Source organism: Asparagus officinalis, chromosome 7 (genome assembly GCF_001876935.1).
Source record: "Asparagus officinalis chromosome 7, Aspof.V1, whole genome shotgun sequence".
NCBI lineage: Eukaryota > Viridiplantae > Streptophyta > Magnoliopsida > Asparagales > Asparagaceae > Asparagus > Asparagus officinalis.
This window is the reverse complement of record NC_033800.1, coordinates 61,126,362-61,149,253: the sequence shown is the minus strand read 5'-3', so window position 1 is coordinate 61,149,253 and position 22,892 is coordinate 61,126,362. Positions and strand designations below refer to the sequence as shown.

At 32.8% G+C, this 22,892-nt stretch overlaps 1 protein-coding gene across 1 annotated transcript; it reads right to left on the bottom strand.

Annotated features, from left to right (window-relative positions):
- Window positions 1,454-21,522, bottom strand: LOC109848852 (putative transferase At1g60990, chloroplastic). Its single transcript, XM_020418560.1, has 12 exons — window positions 21,306-21,522; window positions 19,215-19,310; window positions 9,385-9,418; window positions 8,541-8,614; window positions 8,379-8,444; window positions 8,236-8,300; window positions 6,896-6,983; window positions 6,742-6,807; window positions 4,682-4,847; window positions 2,603-2,686; window positions 2,338-2,471; window positions 1,454-1,918 (listed from the first exon to the last, which is right to left on the bottom strand). The coding sequence occupies exons 2-12, from the start codon at window positions 19,302-19,304 to the stop codon at window positions 1,751-1,753; spliced, it is 1,035 nt and encodes a 344-aa protein (XP_020274149.1). The 5' UTR covers window positions 19,305-19,310; window positions 21,306-21,522; the 3' UTR covers window positions 1,454-1,750.

The following is a 22,892-nucleotide window of genomic DNA, read 5'->3' as shown; positions in this document are numbered from 1 at the left end:
ACAGAAAAACATCGCAAACACAAAGATATATGTGGTTCGGACTTCGAAGGAAGACATACATACGTCCACAGAAAGTTAATAACTTTTCTTTAGTTTAAATTTAAATTACAAATAGAAGAGGGAAAAATGTTAACTAAAAATCAATAATTAAAATTCCGAGTCAGACAGGGACGGGTGGGTCGATGGTGGGCCAGGTTAAGGTGGGTCGAGCCTATTTCTCCAGTCCCAGGTCTAAAGATGGACCTAGCCCAGCTCGTGACCCGCGTATACGGGCCGGGGTCGGGGTCGAGCCCTGCCCATAATAGGTCAGGGCGGGTCGTGACCCATAGTGGGCTGGGCTAGGTCAACTCCTGAGCCCACGGATCGACCTGACCCGCACCCCACCCTATTTGGGGGTAGGAGATTGTGGGTGTCCTTGCGATTGATGTTGAGCTATTTACGAGTTTGGTCCTTATATTGTGACTCAGGCTTTTGCCCTCCTTGGTAGGGTTGGGTTAACCCTTCGGCTGACACAGCCCAGCTCGCCATTACTCATGATCCGGCTGGACCCATCGTGGTCCGAACTCGATCAGATCTATGATATACCTGGGTTATGGGACGGGTTGGGTCCAGCCCTAGACCCGGGGTCAGAGAAGTAGGCATTGTCCATACTGACCCGGCCCACAACCGACTCGACCCACCCCAACCATGTTATATTTTTTTGGTTAGGCTAGCTATTCTTTTAGCTCTTTAGGTACAACTTGCTGCCAACAAAGCCAAAAGGCAATAGGTCTTTGGCTCATGAGCCTTTTAGCCTATTGAGAAACAAAACAATGATCTTGAAGCTCGCTGTTGTCTACTTAGAATAACTAAAAAGTTTAATACAAGTTTAGAAATAGTTTAATATAAATTTAAATTACTAAAAAAGAAATTAGAAATAATTTTATAATTTTTAAATAAATTTTAGTATAACTAAAAATGTCAAAAAGGATAAAAAAAAAGTTGGACAAAAAATCCATGAGCCAGCCAACAACCCATGGGCTGGATCAAACCCGACCTGTAACTAGGTGCGTCGTGGGCCAAGCTAGGTCCAGTCCTAACCCAGGGATCGGAGAAGTAGGCCTAACGCACTCTGGCCTGGACAGGCTCAGGTCAAGCTCGGCCCGATCTTGAACCCAACAAGCCGACTCATGGGCCTGAAGCGGCTCAGCCCACACTCACCCCGTCTCCTTGCTGTCCCCAGATGATAAAGGACATATTTGATTGGAATGTGACGTGTAAATTTGATTCATAAAAGTTGATTGTCATGTGATTAGTGAGTGGTCAGAGGAGGCACTAGCATCGATCGTTGAGTCCAAGTTCTCATCATCCATGAGAAAGCTATTAGAATTGCAATAGAGAGTACGAATCCTATCATATCAGAACTACCAGCTAGTTTATAAATTTAACTAAATTTAAACTACTATTGTACATATCAAGAAACAACAATGCGGAGCTACCCTTCATCAATTGCAATCAAAATTTATCAGTCATCAAACATTTTCGTTTTTCATACTACAGAATAGTTTGTAGTCTAAGTATCACTACTTTTCCGATATGCGAAAATTTTGCAGCTGAAGAAAGTATGCTTATCTTAATTTACTCCCGTTACTTGAACATAAAACGAAGTTTCATATATCATTCCACCAAGAAAAACGGTTCTTTTCATCAGTAGTTCCCATTTTCATCATAGTATACTTACAATTCGCTTCGGATGAGCTGAGGTAAGGGTTTAGGGGGTTACTGAAGGGGGATGGCTCAAGAAGGGAACATCAACCAGAGTCCCCAAAACATCACCAATGCAAACTTGTTCGCCGAGACCAACTTGCTTTTTGACATAGCCCAGCCCAAGATGCTCACCTTCTTCTCTTCCAATTGAATAGCTTGTGAGCACCCCAACCTGTGTTTGGTCGGACAGAACTTCATGATTAACTTTTGGTCTATAATACAATTAAGAGTTAATTGCAGATACACCCCTTATCCTATAGGGTTGTTAGCTACTTATTACCTCTAAACAATTTTATTAGCACCTAGAATATATCTTCATTATATGTACTTGTACTTCAGGGGCTGTAAAGAGAATAGGTCCTTTCGCTAGGGGATGTCTCTGCAACACAGTGACATCACGTGACAACCACTTGATAGATACAGATAGCAGGAAGGTAAATTCCAGTGTGGGCATCAGAGGCGTAAGTGTTAAAAAGGAAGTTTTAGGGGTAATAAGTGGCTAACCGTTTGTGACGTAAGGGATGTATATGCAATTAACCCCAAGTTTATCAGCAGAAAAATAATGATCAATCAGGCAACTAACATATGCACCTTTTTTCCATCTTCTACAATCGTAATGGAGCTGCCAGGTTCAGCTGCGCCTGAAAGCTTGATTCCCCAGAGCTTCTGCTTGACACCTCCATACGTTATTAGCCTGGCTATTGTCTCTTGCCCTTTATAACACCCTTAAGTGAGGAAAATGAACAAACAATATGTAAGCTGATTAAGTAATACTTTATACGAGTTTGTAGATAATATTTTTCAAAGAATGGTTGGAAGGAATATACTATAAAAATGAAACAAAAAAGGTACCTACCTTTATCTAAAGAGACTGCATCCCAGAGGCCAGCCTCTAGTACATTAAAGTCGTGAGTAAGCTCCTTGCCAGGGGCGGGCCTTCCTGTATGTGAACAAAAAGTTCTCCCTTTGTTAATAACTATATTCTCATATGTGCCTTTCTTCCCAAAAAATTAAAGTGCGAATATGTATAATTTTAACTTGAAAGCTGTTGAAATTCATGACTGTGACTTAAAGCCATTGAAATTCATAATTGTACTAGAACGAAACATAAGTTCAACAAGTACAACATGGAATTGACCATCTGGCATCTGTATCCTCCTATACTCACATTTTTGTTTACAACTTTTAATGTCGTGACCCGAATAAATTAGGGAGCACTAAGAGTTCATTCTCCTACCCTATTATTTAGCAGCATCCACCTTTTTTGTTTTCTTTTTCTTATCTTACCGGAGCGGCAGTCGGACACAAATGTTATAATGAAATGCCCTCACGTCATAGTAAGGGCAACATTCTGAATCTGTGGCAACAAACACAAATGGATGCTGAAATGCAGCAACCTTTGGCTCTGTCATTGATACAGTAAAGTTCTGTACATACTGGTACCTCCGCTGTATACATGTGAATCAGACGCATATATCTGAGATAGAATACAGAAAGCTTGACTCTACACAATGCTATTTGACTCTTATTATACTTCAGGTTCCTAAAGCAAAACCTATCATCTCCATCTTTTCACATTATGCATATGAGTGGTTCTCTCTGTGTGTATATGTGTGTGCGCAAGAGTAATATGTGCGCGCTTCTGTTTGCCATTGTGTGGGTATGGCAGTATGGCAGTGTCCCTATGCACGCGTGTGCCCATATAATATGGATAAGTTAAACGTCAACTTACACGAGTAGTCAAATCTATTAGATGACCCGTCAAAAGTATAGGTTGAAATTTGGAAAAAAACAATAAACATGTGGAAGTATAATCTTTAATTACAGGGGTTTTTGCTTATAAACCCAATCTTTTACCCCCATTTATTTTTAAACCCACTTACTTCTATCTGTACCCATAAACCCAAAGTACTATTTGTATTTACTTTTAAACCCAAGAAGTAACATGGTATATACGTAAAGTGTATCTCGTAAAACCAAAAAAATTTCAAAACTACCCTTTTGCCTTCTCCCAAATATCCCATCCTGCCCATCTCAAGTTGGAGTTCAATACATCACCGTTGAGAAGAAGCAATTTTCGCGCCTTTTTCTCCTCCCACCCTTCAACTCAGGTACCTAGGGGACATCTCTCCCCTATTTTATCTCTCATCTTTCTCCCTCCATTACTTTTCCCAAACTGCTCTCTCCTTATAAAACACATTATAGAAACTGGTTTAAATCTTGTTAATCCCTAAAAATTTAAGAAGGTTATTGGGTTGTTGAAATCAAGAGATGAGTTCATTAGGATCGTTGTAAGCAAGAAAGTAGCTCAGTCAGTTGAAAATGTCAGAGGAGAGTTACTTCATTTTTTGAAATCTCTTTTTTCTTTAAAAGCTCTGTAATTACAGCAAAAAATTTGTTTCAAATTGAGATCAAGCTCCAGCTTCAACCTTCAATTTGAAGATTTGGGGTACTTTTAAGTAGAAACACCACTTCAAGGGCTCATGAGCACCGTCCCAAGGTCGAACAAGATCCTCGAACAAAGAATTAGGGTTTCAGAAAATGATTTGGTGAGCATCTTCGGTGGAGAACTCCGATTTATGGCTTGATTCACTCCTGTGAATTTTGGGCTCCCAAGCTATTACAAAGACATGGGTTTTGAAAAAGAACCTGGTGCTATTTTGAGGGAATGGAGGGGTACTTTAGGTATGTCATGTTTAAAAATACATTACGGATGAAGAATATATTGTGTCTCTCATTTTGGGCTTAAAGATAAAAGTGTGAAAGTACTTTGGGCTTATTCGTGTAGAAAAAAGTAAGTGGATTTAAAGATAAATCAGCGTAGAAGTTTTGGTTTAAAAGCAAAAACCCCTTAATTATATTCCCCCTATGTTCAATCAGTAGAGCCGAGTAAAATTAAGAACCAAAACTAGAATGTAGTTTTCAGAAACATGACCTTGTAAAACTCTAAGTCTTTCCCATGTATTAGCATCCATTGGGATGGCACCGAGGTTTAAAAGAACTTTCCAAACTGCCCTTGAGGAAGACGGTGACAATAAAAATGAAAACCCATCTCTGCACAGAACACTTCCTACACCAATTGTTACTGGCATCCCATCCACCTTCAACACAAATGAAAAACTTCTACTTATAAACACTATTTACGATTAAAGAACATCATATTTAAAGCAAACATTAACCTATGTGCATTATACACACTGGTAAAAATAGAAGGCAAGCGGTTAGTCCACAAATCATAATTTGTTTAAATTGATAGGTCATAATAATTGATCTTACCTCTATATGAGGATTGAATATTTTTATTTCTTCGAGAAGATAAGTTAAATGAGTAGCCCTTGTGACCCAATGGTGAGCTAACTGTGCTTGATAAGATGGCAGTATTAACTTTGTAACTTAACTTTTTACGCAATTAATTTGTACTTTATGCTTGAGAATATCTTAAATAACAAAACTAAATGTGCACTGCACTTCAGAGAGCCACCAATTTTTTTATTATACAAATGTGAAAGTTTTACGATAGATAATATTGCAATGACTAGAAAACTCAATTTGCAATTCAATTACAACCAAAAACAGGACAACACACTTATTAGGAATCAAATTTATTATAACTAATAATTATAACATTATTAAAGGAATATCTTCATTTACATGATCAAGTATCTTTGCATTTACCACAGTATCGTGATTAGATCTGGGACATGTTAATTCCAAAGCTGAATCCAATGTCCAGGTATTCTAACTTTTGGCTATAATAGCTTACTTGAGGATCGATATGTGACACTACTAGCGACCTGTTTTTAGAAAGAATGTGAATCATTTGAATTGACATTTTTCCATTGCTTGGTGATAGCGATGTTTGTTTTTAGCAAGAAATGGAACCAGTAAAATTGATCATTTTTCTGCTTAGTACTAGCGATGTATGTTTTAGCAAAAAAGAGAATCAGCTAAATAGATCTGTTTTCCATTGCTTAGTACGTCGTAAAAAATTCACATAACCCATGTTGCTTGATATAACCCTAACATAGAACTGGGTATGTTGGGGAAGAACTCCTCAATGGTCCAATAAAAGATACATGTTTACACATTTTTACCGTGAGTAATTTTCTGCCAAAAAGATGACTGTTCTTTCATTCTCTGTATGGTTTTCTCAAGATAATTTAGGATGAGGAATTCTCTGTATGTATTTGCATGTGCCATGATTTCTTATGGTGCTTAATATTTTCTAGGGTTATAAATCTGAGGTTTTATACCGCTTGAAATATTTTTAGTCCATATTTTGGGGATCACTCTTCCACTTTTTTCCCCCTTTTCCGTAGTGAAGGAAGGCTAACTAGGTGTATACTCTCTCCCTTGGAAGGATCTTCCTTATCTATCCTGTCCTTCTCCAACTTATCAGACATTCATACGAGATTATCATATGCCTTAGATTCGACTTCAACCGTTCTTTCATCTGTGATAACTTCCATTTGACAGCCATTAACATGGTATCTTTTTGCTGATCATTGTAAAATGTTTCTTTTCCTCTAATTACTTTCAGACTACTCATTTCCCCAGCAACTTCATGTAGAGGTTAGCCCACAATCTTTCAATTCTCCTATAATCTTTGTTGCAACTTTCAAGATACAACCAGCCGTGAATGCAACATGATATCAGTTTTTTCATCTATGCTCTATTTTCGCTCTAATATCACTTTATTCTCCCACAAATAGTTACCATCTGCCATGGAAAACATATACCTTGTCATTCTATGATATCCAATTGTGATAGAAAGCCATACTCCCCCAATGGCCAAACAAATTGAATAAGGACACAATGTGTGCCATCTATATATTTATATGTAAGTTTATGTAAGGACTAAGGACATAAAGAGTTCCCCCAATAAACTGGAAATTATTAAGTTGAATGGAAAGAAAATGTTTTTGTACATGTAGCACATGACAAAATTAATGAAAGAATAAAAAGCAGAAGAGCTAGATAAAATTTGCTGCTTACAGTATAATGTCGATGTGTACCATACGGCTTTCCAATAAGATCATCAAGTTTCAAAGCCTTCATTACCTATGAAAATCATAATATTCATTAAAAAGAAAATTATTTTTAAGAAATGGTAGACGATTAAAAATACACGTTAAGATAATGTATTTACCTCGTTACTTTTAGGTCCAACAAGAACAAAGAAGCAAGTCTGCTTACTGATGTCATGAACTTCTACTTTATCGGCATAGAATATATACCTAGATCCACCAGATAACCAACAAGATATGAGGAAATGGAACTTCTAAGTCCAAATATAGAAAAGAGTTTCTTTGCATATCATATTCATACATTATATTCATTTTGAAGTTGCTTGAACATGACAACAAACTACAAACTAAGTTCATAAGCATAAATTGCACGTTATGAAAGTTTCCAGTCTAAAGTTGAACAAATTATCAGAAAATCAAACTATAGCTTGGATACATACTACTTGAAAATCCTTTACCCACAAAGTAGAACTACAGAGGTAAACAAACATATTATGATTTATGGATATGGACACAAGGTATCAGATACAGAAAATGCCCAAAACGTGAACCCGAGGATACAACGATCCTTGTTGCTTTCTCATGACCTATGTTGCAGGGATACAGGTGCACGTACGGAAGCGGACACAGACATGGGTGTGGACATGGGACACAGCAAATTTGTAAAAGGTAGGATGGGGACATGGCTATGTACATAACATTAATAATTTGTATGAAATCGATATTGTTTTCATTCAAATATTATGAGAACTAAAATCCCTATACCATTTTTACATTCATTTATTGAGTAGATTATAAATCGAAATTGTTTGCTTATTTAAATAGATACTCAAACGACCATTTAAAATCATACTTATAAACTAGGTATGTGCTAAAACGAACCCGTCTAGAGTCCAATGAGTTGCATAAACTTGAGTTGAAGTGTACGATATACGTCCAAGAAGCATATCACAAGTTATTCAAACTAAAACATGTCTTGAGTACATGTCCTAATAAATGTATGTGTACATTCAAAAAGTGCCGAAGGAGTGACAGACATGGACATGGATACGGGAAGTGTCGGAAACGGATAAGTGAGCCTGGATGAAGTGTTTGGGTAACGTAGCTCATAACTATATATGACTCACATAATTCATGGTTGGTTGTTATTTACGAATCAACCTCCTAGCATGATATAGATAAACCAATTTGGTGATGCTTTGAGCAAATCTTGAAGTTTCTCAATAAGAAGGATGACTTAGTAATGATATGTAAACAACCGATATCTTATTGCTAGAAAGTAAACAGAAAAAGGTGTATAACTGTATATTGATGAATAGTAAGGGATCGAAAATGGAGATGAATTTTAGTATGTTGTATAAGTTTACAACACAGCAGTGTAGAGAGCATGTCGGTGAAAAAGAGAAGAAGCAAATTTTCAATGAGTTGATCATGAAATTCTAAGAAAGGTTAAGTTGCTTACTTCTGCAGCATCTCTGAGATGCTTATACCGGTAGAAGGCGACACAAGTAACATTATCGCATTTTTCTGAAAACAGAGAATATTTAGGTCTGTCAAGAAACTGTTTAAAAATGTGCTGATGACAAAACCACAGGGAAGGTCTACCATTATCCAAGCATGTGCAATATCAATAGTTCGGGCAGTTGGGGTAACAAAAACAGTGTCACATCCCTGAGTACACCAGGAGAATTTGAAGATTTTGAATCAGTAATATCATGGGGCTGAAGACATTAACAAATAGAAACTGAAAATAAAAAAGCATAATACCTCCCCTTCTGTGAGAGAATCAAACTTTGCTGTGGTTTGATTGTGCAGAAACTGACTCCGGTCATCCCCAGTAACTGAATATGCAGCCAAACCATAATGTCAAACAGTGTAATGACTGATCCAAAATTGAAACAACTCTTAAACAGGGAAAATATATTCACTTGCAACATGATTTTTAGTTAATGAAAAGGGAGATGAAATTATTAAGATTCTGATAAAGAAAATGCTTTCATAACAGGTAAGCATACCCTCATTACCACAGCAGAATAAACAGCAAAATATCATTAAATACTAAGGAAGATATGAAGATGCTATCATTCTGAAAAGAAGAATGCCTTAATGCAAATCACTACATAAGTGGTGATTTTTTCTTGCAAGTATCTTAGAAGATACATATTTGAGAAAACTGGAAAGTTAATGTAAAACGCTCTCTTTTTCTCTAATTACTTTCAGTCTACCCATGACCGTTTTCCCCCTGTGCCTGTTATTCATCACAAAATCTTGATTGTATCTTACTTCAACAGGATTAGCCAAAGTAGTAGTCTCAATAATGATGACAATAATGCCAGGTTCATGATGCTTGTTACAATATTATAGACATATATGGATTCCATTAATTAAGTAATACAGAAAGCACATAGCAACATAATATTACTATACTTTCAGATAACATTATAGTCTGAATGATGACTCATGATGTAAATTTGCAGCAGCCACGGATAGAGAAATTTTGTTACAAGAAAAATGTAGTCAACTAATATATGTTTCAAGACTTTGTTAAGAAGTATAGGATATAAATTAAAGTATGCAGTGACAACAAATGTAACTGATTGATGAATAATACCTCTGATTCGACCAAAACGCGTGAGGTCCGCAACCTAGATGATAGACATCATGAATGAAATTAAACTACGTATCATTGAAGATAATTGGAATGTGACCAAACAGAAAATGAAATCCAAGAAAACGGAGAACATAAGCCAACATCATAGGTCTTTGCATCAAACTCTTATATGAAGATGTACACCAGCTACTAAAGAATGCTAAAGCAGAACTACCAAGTGTAAGAACCCTGGGGTGAATAGAGTAATGGAGGTAATAAGGATATTTTTCTGGATTTTTCAAAATAATAGAATGATGAGCCAAGGATTTGAGGGTGATTTGTTTGTGAGATAGCTGGACAGATGAATGAGAATGTCCAGTGATAAGTATGGATCTTTCTTGAAGTGGCTGGTGGAAAGTTCCAGAGAATGTCTCCATAAAGAATATGAGCGATTAGCATCGAGATATTCCCCCAGTAAAGAATATGAGAGATTAACACCAAGATATTCCCTTAGTAGAGAATATGACAGATCAACACCAAGATAGATATAGGATAATAACAGGGAAGTTCCACGGAACTCTTCGAAAAAATATAGAAGAGAATAATCAGCGGAGAGAGTGTACAAAAGATATACAATGATGCATGTCTTCTTGAATTTTTCATTGAAAACCCTTCAGTCTCTCATCAGCTCAAATATAATAACCTCACGGAATATTCATTGTTTAAGGCCTTTTAAGTGTTACTAGGTTTTATGCACGTGCAATGCACGTGGTTAAATACCATGATTTAGTGTATTTGATTTATTTCCTTACTAAAATTTATTTCTTGGTTCTGTTTTATTGTTTTTGCTCACTTATATCTCTAAACTTTAGCATTGTGATTATTTATTTTCTTTGATTTTTGCTTAAATGAGCTAAACCCAATTTAAATTTTCATGCTAATAATTAAAGTGATGAGAAACAAACATAATCCGAAGCCAATTTGAATTATCATGTTATTTGGACCGACATAAAAACAAGCTTGACCTGAGAACGTATAGTGTTGTAAAAGTGAAAAATACTTCAAAAAATAGCATTATAAAAGGATGATGAATAATTAAAGCTAATAACACAATATGATTGTTTAGAAGTGGGCTAAAACAACACAAAAGAGAATATAGAATTTGTTCCTAATCCTTGATAGACTTTAAAAAAATCATAAACTAAAGATTAATCCTAACTCTAGCACAATTTTATATGATGAAAGCATCCACATAAGTATATAAAAGTACTAAAAAAAGTTTATGAAAATGCCTTCTAAATATTATTAATTTACTCCAAAAAATTAACTATTCTATAAAAGTATTTAGAAAACAGCGTCTTTCATTCCTTCTGTTTCATTTTTATTGAGCCGACATCAATATTTCTCCATCTTTATCTTTTTCGATAATATTAGACTATTTTTAGATACTGAAAAGGTATAGTAAACCTTAAATTAGAAGTAAAATTTATATATCTTTATGAAAAAGTATCAAACAATTACTCTTTTCTTCGCTAAGATTTGAAATTTTATACTTTTTTTTTATTTTGAGTTTTTGAGAGTGTGTTTTGAAATTTTTGAATCTTTAAGTGTTTTTTGAAAATTTTAAATTTTAAGTTGGGTGCTTGTAATTTCTATGTTTCATGCGTTGGTGATAAATTTTCCAATGACAGGATATGTTTTGTAACTCTAAAATTTTAAGGGTGTTTTTTGCAACTATTGGAACTTTAGATTGTTGTAAGATTCATTTTTTTCGCAGTCTAGTGATGATTTCTAAATTTGATATTCGCTGGTTATAAGTTTTGAAATTTCATAGTTTTCTGTTATTTTTAACTTTTGAAGGAATTTTTGAAATTTTATAACTTTGAGGTTAATTTTTTGCAAATTTTAAAATTTTAGGTGTCTGACGGTAAGCCCTTAAATTCATATTTTTATGGTTTGTAGGTTTTAAAATTTTAGAATTTTAGGGTGCTTTTTTTATTATTTGAACTTTTGAGGTGTTTTTACAAATTTTGAAACATTGAGGGTGTTAATTATAAATTTAAAATTCTTTGGGGGCTACTTTTAATTTTCAGATTTCATATTTGTTATTTTAAGTTTTAAAATGTCAGGATGTTTTGTATAATTTTAAAAATTTGAGGATATTTTGTGTAATTTTTAAAACTTTTTGGGGTTTTTGTAATACTTTATATATTATAGTATGTTAGTTCTTTACCTTAACAAATTAATACAGCGAAGTTGTTTCATGTATTTTATTAATCTTATTTTTTAAAATTATTGAGCTATAGGTAATTCACATGGGATTATAATATGATATAATTATGATTAGGATAGATTAATATTTAAATGAAATGTTCAAAATAGTTAAGGTTAATATTGACCATGAAAAACTTTTTTCTTACTCGTACTTTTAAAGGGAGTATAATATACAAAAATATGGAATTACTTCATCATTTTAACCTTTTTGGCTCTCTCTCTCTCTCAAATGTACAAAATTCTTCACTAATGGGATACTTAATTCAATAGGATTGTTTGTTTCAAAAAAGAGTAGTCTTTTTATAACGGGCTAAACTACCAGATTGGTATTTAAAATAGACTCACTTTACTGCTTTGATATTAAAAAAAACACTCCGGCAATATCTGGCTATTTAAAGTGCTTTTAGGTCCATATATAGGTCAATGTTGCTGATAGCGGACCGCGGCGCGTCGCGGCGAGGTACCGCTAAGGCTATATCAGGCTATTGCGGCGAAATCGCGACAAATAGCGCACAGTCAAATAGCGATCAAATTTAAATATATTTAAATATCCTAAATAATAAGAAAATTCATAAAAAAAATCTAAAAATTCAATTAGTTGTAAATTTCTTGTATTATCAGTAAATAACAATTAATAAGCTTGTTGTATGAATGAAACTATGAAGAAATTCAAGAAATATAGCATCATAATATGTGTGATAGCGGGTTTAGCGGGTTTAGCGCCGCTTTTAACCGCGAAAATCAGCTTTTAACCGCGAAAATCCGCTTTTAACCGCGAAAATCTGCTTTTAACCCGCGAAAACCCGCTTTTACACGTTATTCAAATGAATAGCGGATTTTCCCCATTAAGCTATCCGCGAAACCCCTACGCGTAGCGCTGAAGGGTCGCGACCGCTATTCACGCCGCTATAGCCCCGCTATTGGCCGCTATTTACAACACTGATATAGGTACATCTTTTAGTCAACTTTTATTTTTTTCAACAGTAAAATTTCTTTTCATCCCCTGATCTCTTAAAGTTATCGTATTTTACATCCTTCTTCATCTCAAACTCAAAATTTCATCTAGCCCTTTACCCAATAATACCTCCTTTCAACCTCTCTTTCTCTTTCATCAATGGATCCCCCTCCTCCTCCAACCTTACAATTCAAACCCAAAATACAATCTTGGAGAAATTTGGAGGCAAAAACACATGAATCTGAATGCGCATCACTTGTGCCGTCCAAAAGTATGGTATAAGGAAAAAAACTGTAGAAGATGCAGTTCATTCATTTATTGTCTTTGATGTTGTTATTCAGAAGTGTGTATGACGAGCTATTTGATATCGTGAAAGATTTATCTATTTTTTCTGTCTTTCCATCCTTTTTGTTCCTACAATCGTGAAGAACGATTTCACCGAGGACAACACAAAAAACATAAGGCTATTATGTCAAGCATATGTTAATATGTGATGACTGTGGTGGAGATTTGGTAAAATAAACATAGTCAATTCTTTCTACGAACAAATTGTGGTCCATTTATGCATATCAGATGTTAGCTTTTAAAATTGTGCTAACATTTCATATTATTTGTTTGATTATCTTCCAAGATATCTGAGCTGTGGATGGCATTGTTAGCTCAAATGAACTTCCTTTCAATACTAAAAGGGAAATTATTGAAAGCGATAATGTGAGTACATTTGAGAATCTCTCATAGGAAATTGTTTTCTTGTCACTTCAAATTTATAATCTATTCATTAATCCTTTCTTTATTGTCATTCCACTTTATCTTCATTTTAATCCATTATAAGAAAAAAAATTAGTTCACAATCAGTCGGACAAGATACTGGGCATTTTTCTCAGCAAGAATAGATTGGTATTTTAAATAGCCACAAAAATTGTAATTTGAATTTGACTTGTAAGAGGTTGAAGGAGGTGGCTCCATTAATGAGAGAGAAAGAGAACTTGAAGGAGGGTATTATTAGGTAAGAGCTAGAAGAAATTTGAGTGTGGGAAGAAGGATGACAAGGAGTAAAATGCAATTAACTTTAAAATGTCAAGGGGTGGGAAGAAATTTTCCCACCGGAAAATAAACACCAATGAGAATTTGTACATATATGCGAACTTAAACACACTTTAAATAACCAAACTTCGTCAGAGCGTTTTTAAATACCAAAGAGATAAATTGGGTCTATTTTGAATACCAATCTGGTAGTTTACCCTTTTATAATTTTGAATACCAATCTGGTAGTTTACCCTTTTATAATGTGAAGTTGCGAACACAAGGACTTTTGAGCCAATATTTGAAACATTTTTTATTCCCATATTGTGCTGATTTTTCTTTGGTTGATGGTCACTTTTCTATGTCTAACCATTTTGTCTCTTGAGCTTATGTAAACGATGAGATTCAGACATTGTCCTATCTACATCAACGTCATTTACTAAGGTAATAATGATGCGCGTCTTCTTGAATTTCTTATTCAAATACCTCACAACTCTCGTGAGAAACTCTCTCACGTGTACCAAATTCTTCACCCATAGATTATTTAATTCAATTGGATTGTTTATTTCAAAATAATAGTTGTCTTTCTGTAATATGAACACAATGACCTCTGAGAAAACATTTGAAATGTTTTTTATTCTCACCTTGTACTCATTTTTCTTTGTTTGATAGTTGTAGGTTGCTCAAATTGTGCAAGTTATCAACATGGTTTTTGGCACAAGAAGATATTGCTTTGAGATAAAGTTGAAAGCTAATTTTGGCAATTGCTCTTCTATTTTTTTGGTGGTTGGAATGATTAAAAGGGCAAGAGACTTTACATAGTCAAGATCTCCAATGGGGCTTAGACAAGTCCATTAGAGCGAGCTGCTAAAAATAGGAAATATAATATAACCGTGGAGAACCGTTAAACAAAGAAAAATGAGCACAAGGTGCAAATAAAGAATATTTCAAATGTTGGCTCAAAAGTCATTGTGTTTACATTATAAAAAGACTGCTCTCTTTTGGAATAAACAATCCCATTGAATTAATTTCATGGGTGAAGAATTTTTTCCATGAAAAAGAGCCAGAAAAGGTCAAAGTAATGATGTCATCCTATATATCTTATGTATAATACTTCAAAAGGCATAAACAATTAATAGGATGGTAAACATTATATTTGAGCAAATGAGAGATGGGAGGGGTTTGAATAAAAAAATTCAAGAAGACATGCATCATTACTATCTTAGTTAAAGATGATGATTTATATAGGACAATGTTTGAATCTCATATGTTTATAAACTCAAGAGATAAAATGCTCAGACATAGAGAAGTAACCATTAACAGCTCCTAAATTAATCAAGTGTGCTGCCGTAAACCCATGCGTCCGTGTGGGTTGCAGCTTTATAAACAAAATACTCGTTGTCTCAAGTTGCTTGCAATTTCATAAGTATTTGCAAATTTTTCAATGTTGGGGGTAAGCATATTTGTCATAGAGAAGATTTGTGGGAAGATCTACTGGAGAATCTATGGGAAGATCAAATGGAAGGTCTAGTCAAAAGAATATGAAGAATTAGTGTCATTAATCTATTCTTACTTTATTATTAGTAAACTTTACAAATTTACCTAAAATCCACAACATAGAGACTTCATTAGCTTCTACTCTAGCTGAGATTCTCAAAGCTCTCATGCAAGTATTGTTACTAATGAAACAAAATCAATATGTACTAACATTATGTTTAAGTGTTCTACATTTCAGATAGTACACAGATGACAAATGAATGTTCATGAGCTAGGCAATGCAAAATTAATCTTGAAGCAAAGCAAACAAAGCAAGCAAGCAAATAAGCAAAATTTTTATCTAAGTTCAAGACCAAGAGGACATGAATGAAAGCTTTGGGAATCTCGACTAGATTAAAAACTAATGAAGTTTAAGAAGCTAGCAACACTACACCACTCTTCTCACCCTAAAGAGTTCACACCTCTTACAAAGGGAATTTCCAGATGTTCTCTCAGGAGGGTTATTGGTTGGCGTAATTTTGGGATAAGTGGGATAATTTTTAGGATTTTACTTTATAGTGTTATTCATTGGGACAATGAGATTGGAATTTCACTTTAATGTGTTATTCATTGGGACAATGAGATTGGGATAATTACCCTCACTTTTTCCAAAATTATCCTACTTCTATACAAACTTTTTGTCTCAACCTCCAAAAATTACCCCATTCTTAACTTTGGGATAATCATGAGGAAAGTGGGATAATTTTGAAGCACTAATTTATTAAATATCTAATATATGTTAATTGTATTATAATATATAATATATCTTAATTATATTTATATTATAAAATTCTATTATAACGTAAGATAATAAAATATTATATAATATTATCTAATATAACATTATTATATATCATTATTACATATTGGTTAATAATAATTCATATATTATAATATTAATATTATATTATTATAATATTACTTTATATTATTTAGTATATATTTTATTAGTTAGAATAAAAAAAAAAATTTTTAATTATAGGTATTTTTATGTTATATAATATTGTATTATAATATTGTGTTTATATATTTAATATAATAATATATTAATTATATTATAATATAATTTATTATATACCAATTTACTATTATCTATTATACTTTATTATATTAATTAATAGTCTTAAATATATTGTCGATATTATGGTAGTTATAATATTAAACAATATTTTATTACTACAATAAATATTATAATAAATTACTATATATTAAAGTATGATAATATATATAATTAATATATTATAGTATATTATTTAATAATATTTTTTAATTAATAATATTGAACATATTAATAGTATATTATGATTATTATAAATATTATATTTTAATAAGGAGCCATGTTATCAATTATTCTATTTAAATTATAGTAATTATCATAAAATAAAATATTATATTATACTTTTAATAATAGTTTCATATTTTAAATAATATTATATTGAATTAAACAAAATATTATAATATTTGATTAAATATTATATTATTGAAATATTATATTAAATATATTGCTTTTTATATTATATCAATTATTATATAATATATCATATTATTATAATATATTATATTAAATTAATTAATAACATTAAATATAGTTATAATTAATTAGTATTATAATATAATATATTACAGTTTAGTATAAAGTAAAATAATGTATTACATTATAATAACATACCAAACAATATGCTAAACCAATTAGGTAAATTAATTTAGACTTAATTGATAGATAAATATTGTACTTTAATAATGTGTCACATTATCAATTATCCCACATAAATTGTCAAATCAAAGCTTCAAATTGTCCCATTATCCTAAATTATCTCACTTTACACCACTCAAAAATATCCCAAAGAGATAAAATTGTTCCATTGGAACAATTATCCCACTTAGCCCCAACTTGTCCCAAGCAATAAGCCCTCATCAATACAATAGATGAGAACTCAATTACACTCAATACGATAGCAAGCTCGCTCGATTACACTTTGCGAGGCTCTAATAGCTTGCTCAGCTTAAAGTAAGATGTGATTTATTAGCACTTATAATTTTCGACACAAGAAGAGAGAGCTTTGAAGATAGAACAAATTTGTAGGCTTATTTTGGCAATTGCCCTTCTATTTATTCATGGTCAGAATGCTTGAAATGATCTTTCTTGAAGTGGCTAGTGGAAAGTTTTAGGGAGAGTCTCAGCAAGAATATGAGTGATCATGAGTGATTAACACTGAGACAAATCTTGGATAATAACAAGGAAGTTCCAAAGAGCTTTTCGAGAATATACACAAAAAGAATAATTAGCACAGAAAGTGTACACAAGATATATAAGCTAGTTCACCTCTAAACAGGGCTACATCCTCCTACCTAGCACCTCAACTAGGATTTACCCAAATCCACTATATGTGGACTTACACCTGAAGTTCTAGGACCACAACACAAACACTATCATGCTTGACAACCTCAAACTAGCAGCATAGCATTACACTATTCACACCCAAAAGAGTTTACTCCTTTTACAAAGGGAGTTGCAGATGTTTTCTCAATACAACAGATGAGTAACTCAATTGCACTCGACACAATGGCAAGCTTGCTCAATTACACTTTGAGGCTCTAATAGTTTGCTAAGCTTAAAGTAAGAAGTGATTTATTGACAGTTGAAATTTTTTGAAACAAGAAGAGATAGCTTTGAAGATAGAGTAAATTTGTAGGCTTATTTTGGCAATTGCTCTTCTATTTATTTGTGATTGGAATGCTTGAAATGGATCTTTCTTGAGATGGCTGGTGGAAAGTTCCAGGGAATGACTCAGTAAGAATACGAGCGATTAACAGTAAGAATATGAGTGACTAACACTGAGACAGACATGGGATAATCATAAGGAAGGTCTAAGGAGCTCTTCGAAAATATACACAAAAAGAATAATCAGCAGAGTGTACACAAGATATATAAATTGGCTCACCCCTAAATACGGCACCTAAACTAGGATTTTCCCACATCCATTATACTTGAATTTCCACCTGAAGTTCCTGGATTACAACACACACTACCATACTTGACAACCTCAAGTAGCAGCACTACACCACTCTTCACATCCTGAAGAGTTTACTCTATTTACAAAGGAAATATCAAGATATTCTCTCAATACAACATATGAGAACTCAACTACGCTCAATACGATAGCAAGCCCACTCAATTACACTTTGAGGTTCTAATACTTGTTAAGCTTAAAGTAAGATGTGATTTAATGGCACTTACAACCAAAAAATGTAATGAAATCAGATAAGAATGTGCATATGAAATGTTAAAGGAAATTATCAACTTTCTTTATATGACACCTTCTCACACATGGATTGAACCAAAACATATAAGGGTTTCTGATCAAGAAATTTGGTCACTCACACAATCAGTCACCTGTCTACTTTGTGCTTAAATGTAAGAAGCCTTGTACCAAATAAGAAAAGGTAGACAGAGCTCTAGAATCTAGGGGATGCATGATTCGCAGAATAATATATAGAAAATTGTATGAGGGATTAGAGTTGGGATATGAACAGAAATAAGGCTAAAATGTTCAGATGAACGAATGCCAGCTCTATCGGAGAAAAACAGCAAATATGAATTAATTACAAGACTGTAGACAGATCAATTGCACTGGGATAATATGACATTGATGGCTAGTAAAGGAGAGGTATTGACATGTGCGTATTGTCAGTATTCTCAAATCCTTGCCCCATTGTACTGTCCATGCTATTAGGGGAAGATTTTTGCTTCAGCAGAGAAAAACTCGTCATGACTTAATTACAAAATATCAATTTTTCTAAACATGATACTGTCAGAAACCCTAAAACATACCAATGTTATTGCTTTCTTTGAAACAACTCATTGAATAAATTAATGATCACAAGGAAGCACATGATCAAGAAACTATGACCTCAATGCAACAAAACTAACCCAACAGTTACCCTTGTCTAATATCTATTAGATGCTTTAATTTCCAAGTTCCAAGCAACAAATGAATCTCTAGAAGAATGATACCGATAAAAATTAATGATGGACATATTGCAAGAAAGGAAAACAACTTACTGCAACTCCACTAAGTGCTGCGCTGATAGCAAGATCATTAGTTACGGACTGTTCTGCATAACTTCCAGTTTCTACTCCTACAGTCGTCATGAGTTCCTGGGAGATATCAAAAAGGAAAATATAAAACAGAAAATCTGTATCCTATAAGCAGAAACTAGATAAGGTAGAACTTATGAATAACAGTACAAGTGTAGATATGGCAAAGAATAAGCTATTTATATGTGCAGGTTGAACTACGACAATTGGAATTCCACAATAAAGTATATACATACTAAACAAGAAGTAGACTGCGAGAAATAAACAAGTATAAGTCACTATATTGGGCAACAGAATGACAGATTAATGTCAATTTTAGATTTCACTTTGAACATTAAAGAGGAAAAAAATCACAATTAAGCTTTCACATTAAAATCCTAATATGTTAATTAATCAAAAATGTTGAAATGACTTTAGTCCTAACCAAATCAATCTGAGCCAGCCGACATAGTAATATCAAAGGCAGGCACTTCAGAAACTTCCATTATGAACTAAGAAATCTTTAAAGCAACAAACACAATTTTTCTAAAGCATATATCACAAATGGTATATAAGTTGCCATAGTTAACAGCAAAGCAGCGATATGATAAGAATTGCATAAGATATAATCTGCTTGACACAAAACCACTTCAAGGATACCTGTAAATCATATTGATACATTCTTTAATGCAATTTATCATACATTGACCTATACCAGTTCTTTGTTATAAGAGCTATGCAAAAAAATTATTTTGTCTTCTCTCCTAGTCAAAGCTTCACACTTCTGGTCAGCTTCTCTCCTACCGAAGGATGTCACCCAGTGTTACTTTTGTCCATAGTATTTGAATCTAAACATTTACATTTTTTCATAAAAAATGTACATGTTTTATGACTTTTTTACTTATTTCGAGACACCAAATGTTGGCCTGCTTGATGCTAGAGAGACTACATGAGATTTATCAGTGCCAATAAAGTAAATTGTACGGATCTTACAGTTCATAAGTGGAATTAAAAACAAGTTCTACTGAACTTGCCGATTCAACCCACACTTCAGTTACCAAGAGAGCATGGTGTAGCAGTTTAACCGTTTCGAACTCTGTGACTAAGAAATCATAAATTAAAAAGTAATAGCACTTCCGCCTTGTATCTGTCTTTAGGATATCACATTTGTTGGACAAATTTTCAAAACCAACCCATTTGAGTTTTTATTTGCAAAAAACGACCCGTTTCTAGGATATTTGCAAAAACCGACCTGGTTTCAGCGTCAGCACTGAAACCAGGTCGGTTTTGAAAAAAAAATTCCGAAACTTCACGGGAGTTGAACTCCCGTGAAGTTTACCAGCTTTTAATTAATCTACTAAACTTCACGGGAGTTCAACTCCCGTGAAGTTTCTTAGTTCAAAAATAAATTTTTTGAATTGTGAAACTTCACAGGAGTTGAACTCCCGTGAAGTTTAGCAGCTTAATTAAAAGCTGGTAAGCTTCACGGGAGTTCAACTCCCGTGAAGTTTCGAATTTAAAAAAAAAAACCGACCTGGTTTCAGCGCAGAGGCTGAAACCAGGTCGGTTTTTGCAAATTTGTTTGAATGGGGTCGTTTTTTGACAATAAATTCCTAAATGGGTTGGTTTTGAAAATTTGTCCCACATTTGTTTGTGATTCCTAGTTGAGTAAGGGCTCTCGTGATTTCTTTCCGAAAGAGAAATATATTTGTGATATCTAGGTCAAAAGGGATTCTATTTCAATTCCTGAAGAGATTCATATAAAGAGGATAATTATTCTCAAGGGTTTCTTAAATTTTTGGAAGGTATACTAGAAATTCAGTATTTAAATTTGTTGGTAAAAATTTTTCCAATGCTTCGTCTTGTGTACTTCTTTAATCTGGTTTCAACATAAAAAAGATTGCAACTTTCTCAGTGGCCTTTGTCGACGTGCTTTATTAACATGAAATTAGAACTATTTCCATGAATTGAAGCCCTAGACGTCTTCTCCAATACTAAAGATGTTTCCATTTTTAAATAGAAAGCCCAAAATATAAAAATGAAATTATAAAAAAAAAGGGAATAGAGTTGACTTACGAGGGGATCAGCGTCGTGGTCAATTGGAGGAGGAGACAGATCGAAGTCAAAGGGCGACGGAGCTGAGGCTGCGATTGGAGGCGGAGGAGCTCGCCGTAGAGGAACATCGCTTCGATTCTTGAGAGAGTGAAATCGGAGGGATCGCCGTCGTGTGTCGCCGGCGGACGTGGCGGGCGATATGAAAACGCAGTGGGGCCTGCTAGAAAGGGCTCAGAATGCATAGCAGCCATGTGGATAAGAATTAGATTATTAAAACGTCTATATTAGAGCATGTTTGGCAATTAGTTATTCAAAAATTTCTCCAGGCCCATCAACAGGGGTGACAAGTAAAGTGTCTCACTTTTATTGTATAATGAGTTAGTTATCATTCTGTCTTTTCTGTTGCTCTCATATTTTGGGTCATTGTATCAAAGCTCTGTTTGGTAAATTCCTTATATTATAAGAATATAAAAAAAAAAATAAGTAAGGTATTTGGTAAATCTCTTAACTTATAATAGGGATACTTGAGTAGTTATGTGTTTGTGGTAAACTAATAGCTTATAAGGTTAAAAAGGACATATTAATGTATCTCATATTGTGTCAAATTAATTCATTATTATATTAGTAGATAATTATAATTACTCTTAGTAAATTCATTAGTTAATTAACTAGGTAATTAAGAAAAAATTAGTTATTTCACGTTAATTATGATTATTAATTAATAATTTTGAGATTAATTAATTAATATCATATTAATCAAATTTTGTTATTAATTAAAAATTATTTATCTCATAATTAGAAACATACTTGATTAAAATATTTCTATATATCACATTATTTATGGTAGTTAATTAATAATTTAAATTAATTAATTAATTTCACATTAATAAATAATAGCCATTAATAAATTTATTAATTAATTAATGCTTACTATTCTATAATAATAAAATTTTTAATTGAAATATATTTGTTACATATCATATATATATTTATGTCACATTATTTACTGTTATTAATATGTTCACACTATTATTATTTAATATTAATCATGATTATTAATTAATAACATTAAGATTAATTAATTAATTTCATATTAATCAAATATCATTAATAAAAAATAATTAATTACCTCATCATTAATAATAAAAAATTTAATTAATTAACTCATAATAAAAAATATATTTGATTAAAATACCTCTATATATTACATTCTTTGTGGTTATTAATTACTAATATTGATATTAATTAATTAATCTCATATTAATAAAATAAGTACTATTAATTAATTAATAACAACTGCTCTATAATAATAAGATATTTAACTAAAGTATAGTTTATATATATTATATATTTTTTTATATATCAATCAACTCTATAATAATAAAATATTTAATTAAAAAACTTATATATTATATATTTTTTTATATATCATTATTATTTATTCCTACAATTTACTTTAATATTGGCACTGTTTAAATTAATTTCCATATTAGGAGAATTCGTTATTTTAGAATGTTTAAGGGGACTTGGAAGCGGTAGATTTAGGCCTTTTGGCATGAAAGAAAGTAAAACTCCTTATGGCGGGGGATGCTCTTGCTCAACCAACAA

Coding starts and splice junctions, on each gene's coding strand:
- LOC109848852 (XM_020418560.1), bottom strand. CDS start 19,304: ATGACGACTGTAGGAGTAGAAACTGGAAGTTATGCAGAACAGTCCGTA. Junction 6,808..6,895: donor TTGGACCTAAAAGTAACGAG/GTAAATACATTA, acceptor TGATTTTCATAG/GTAATGAAGGCTTTGAAACT. Junction 2,687..4,681: donor AAGACTTAGAGTTTTACAAG/GTCATGTTTCTG, acceptor GTTCACATACAG/GAAGGCCCGCCCCTGGCAAG.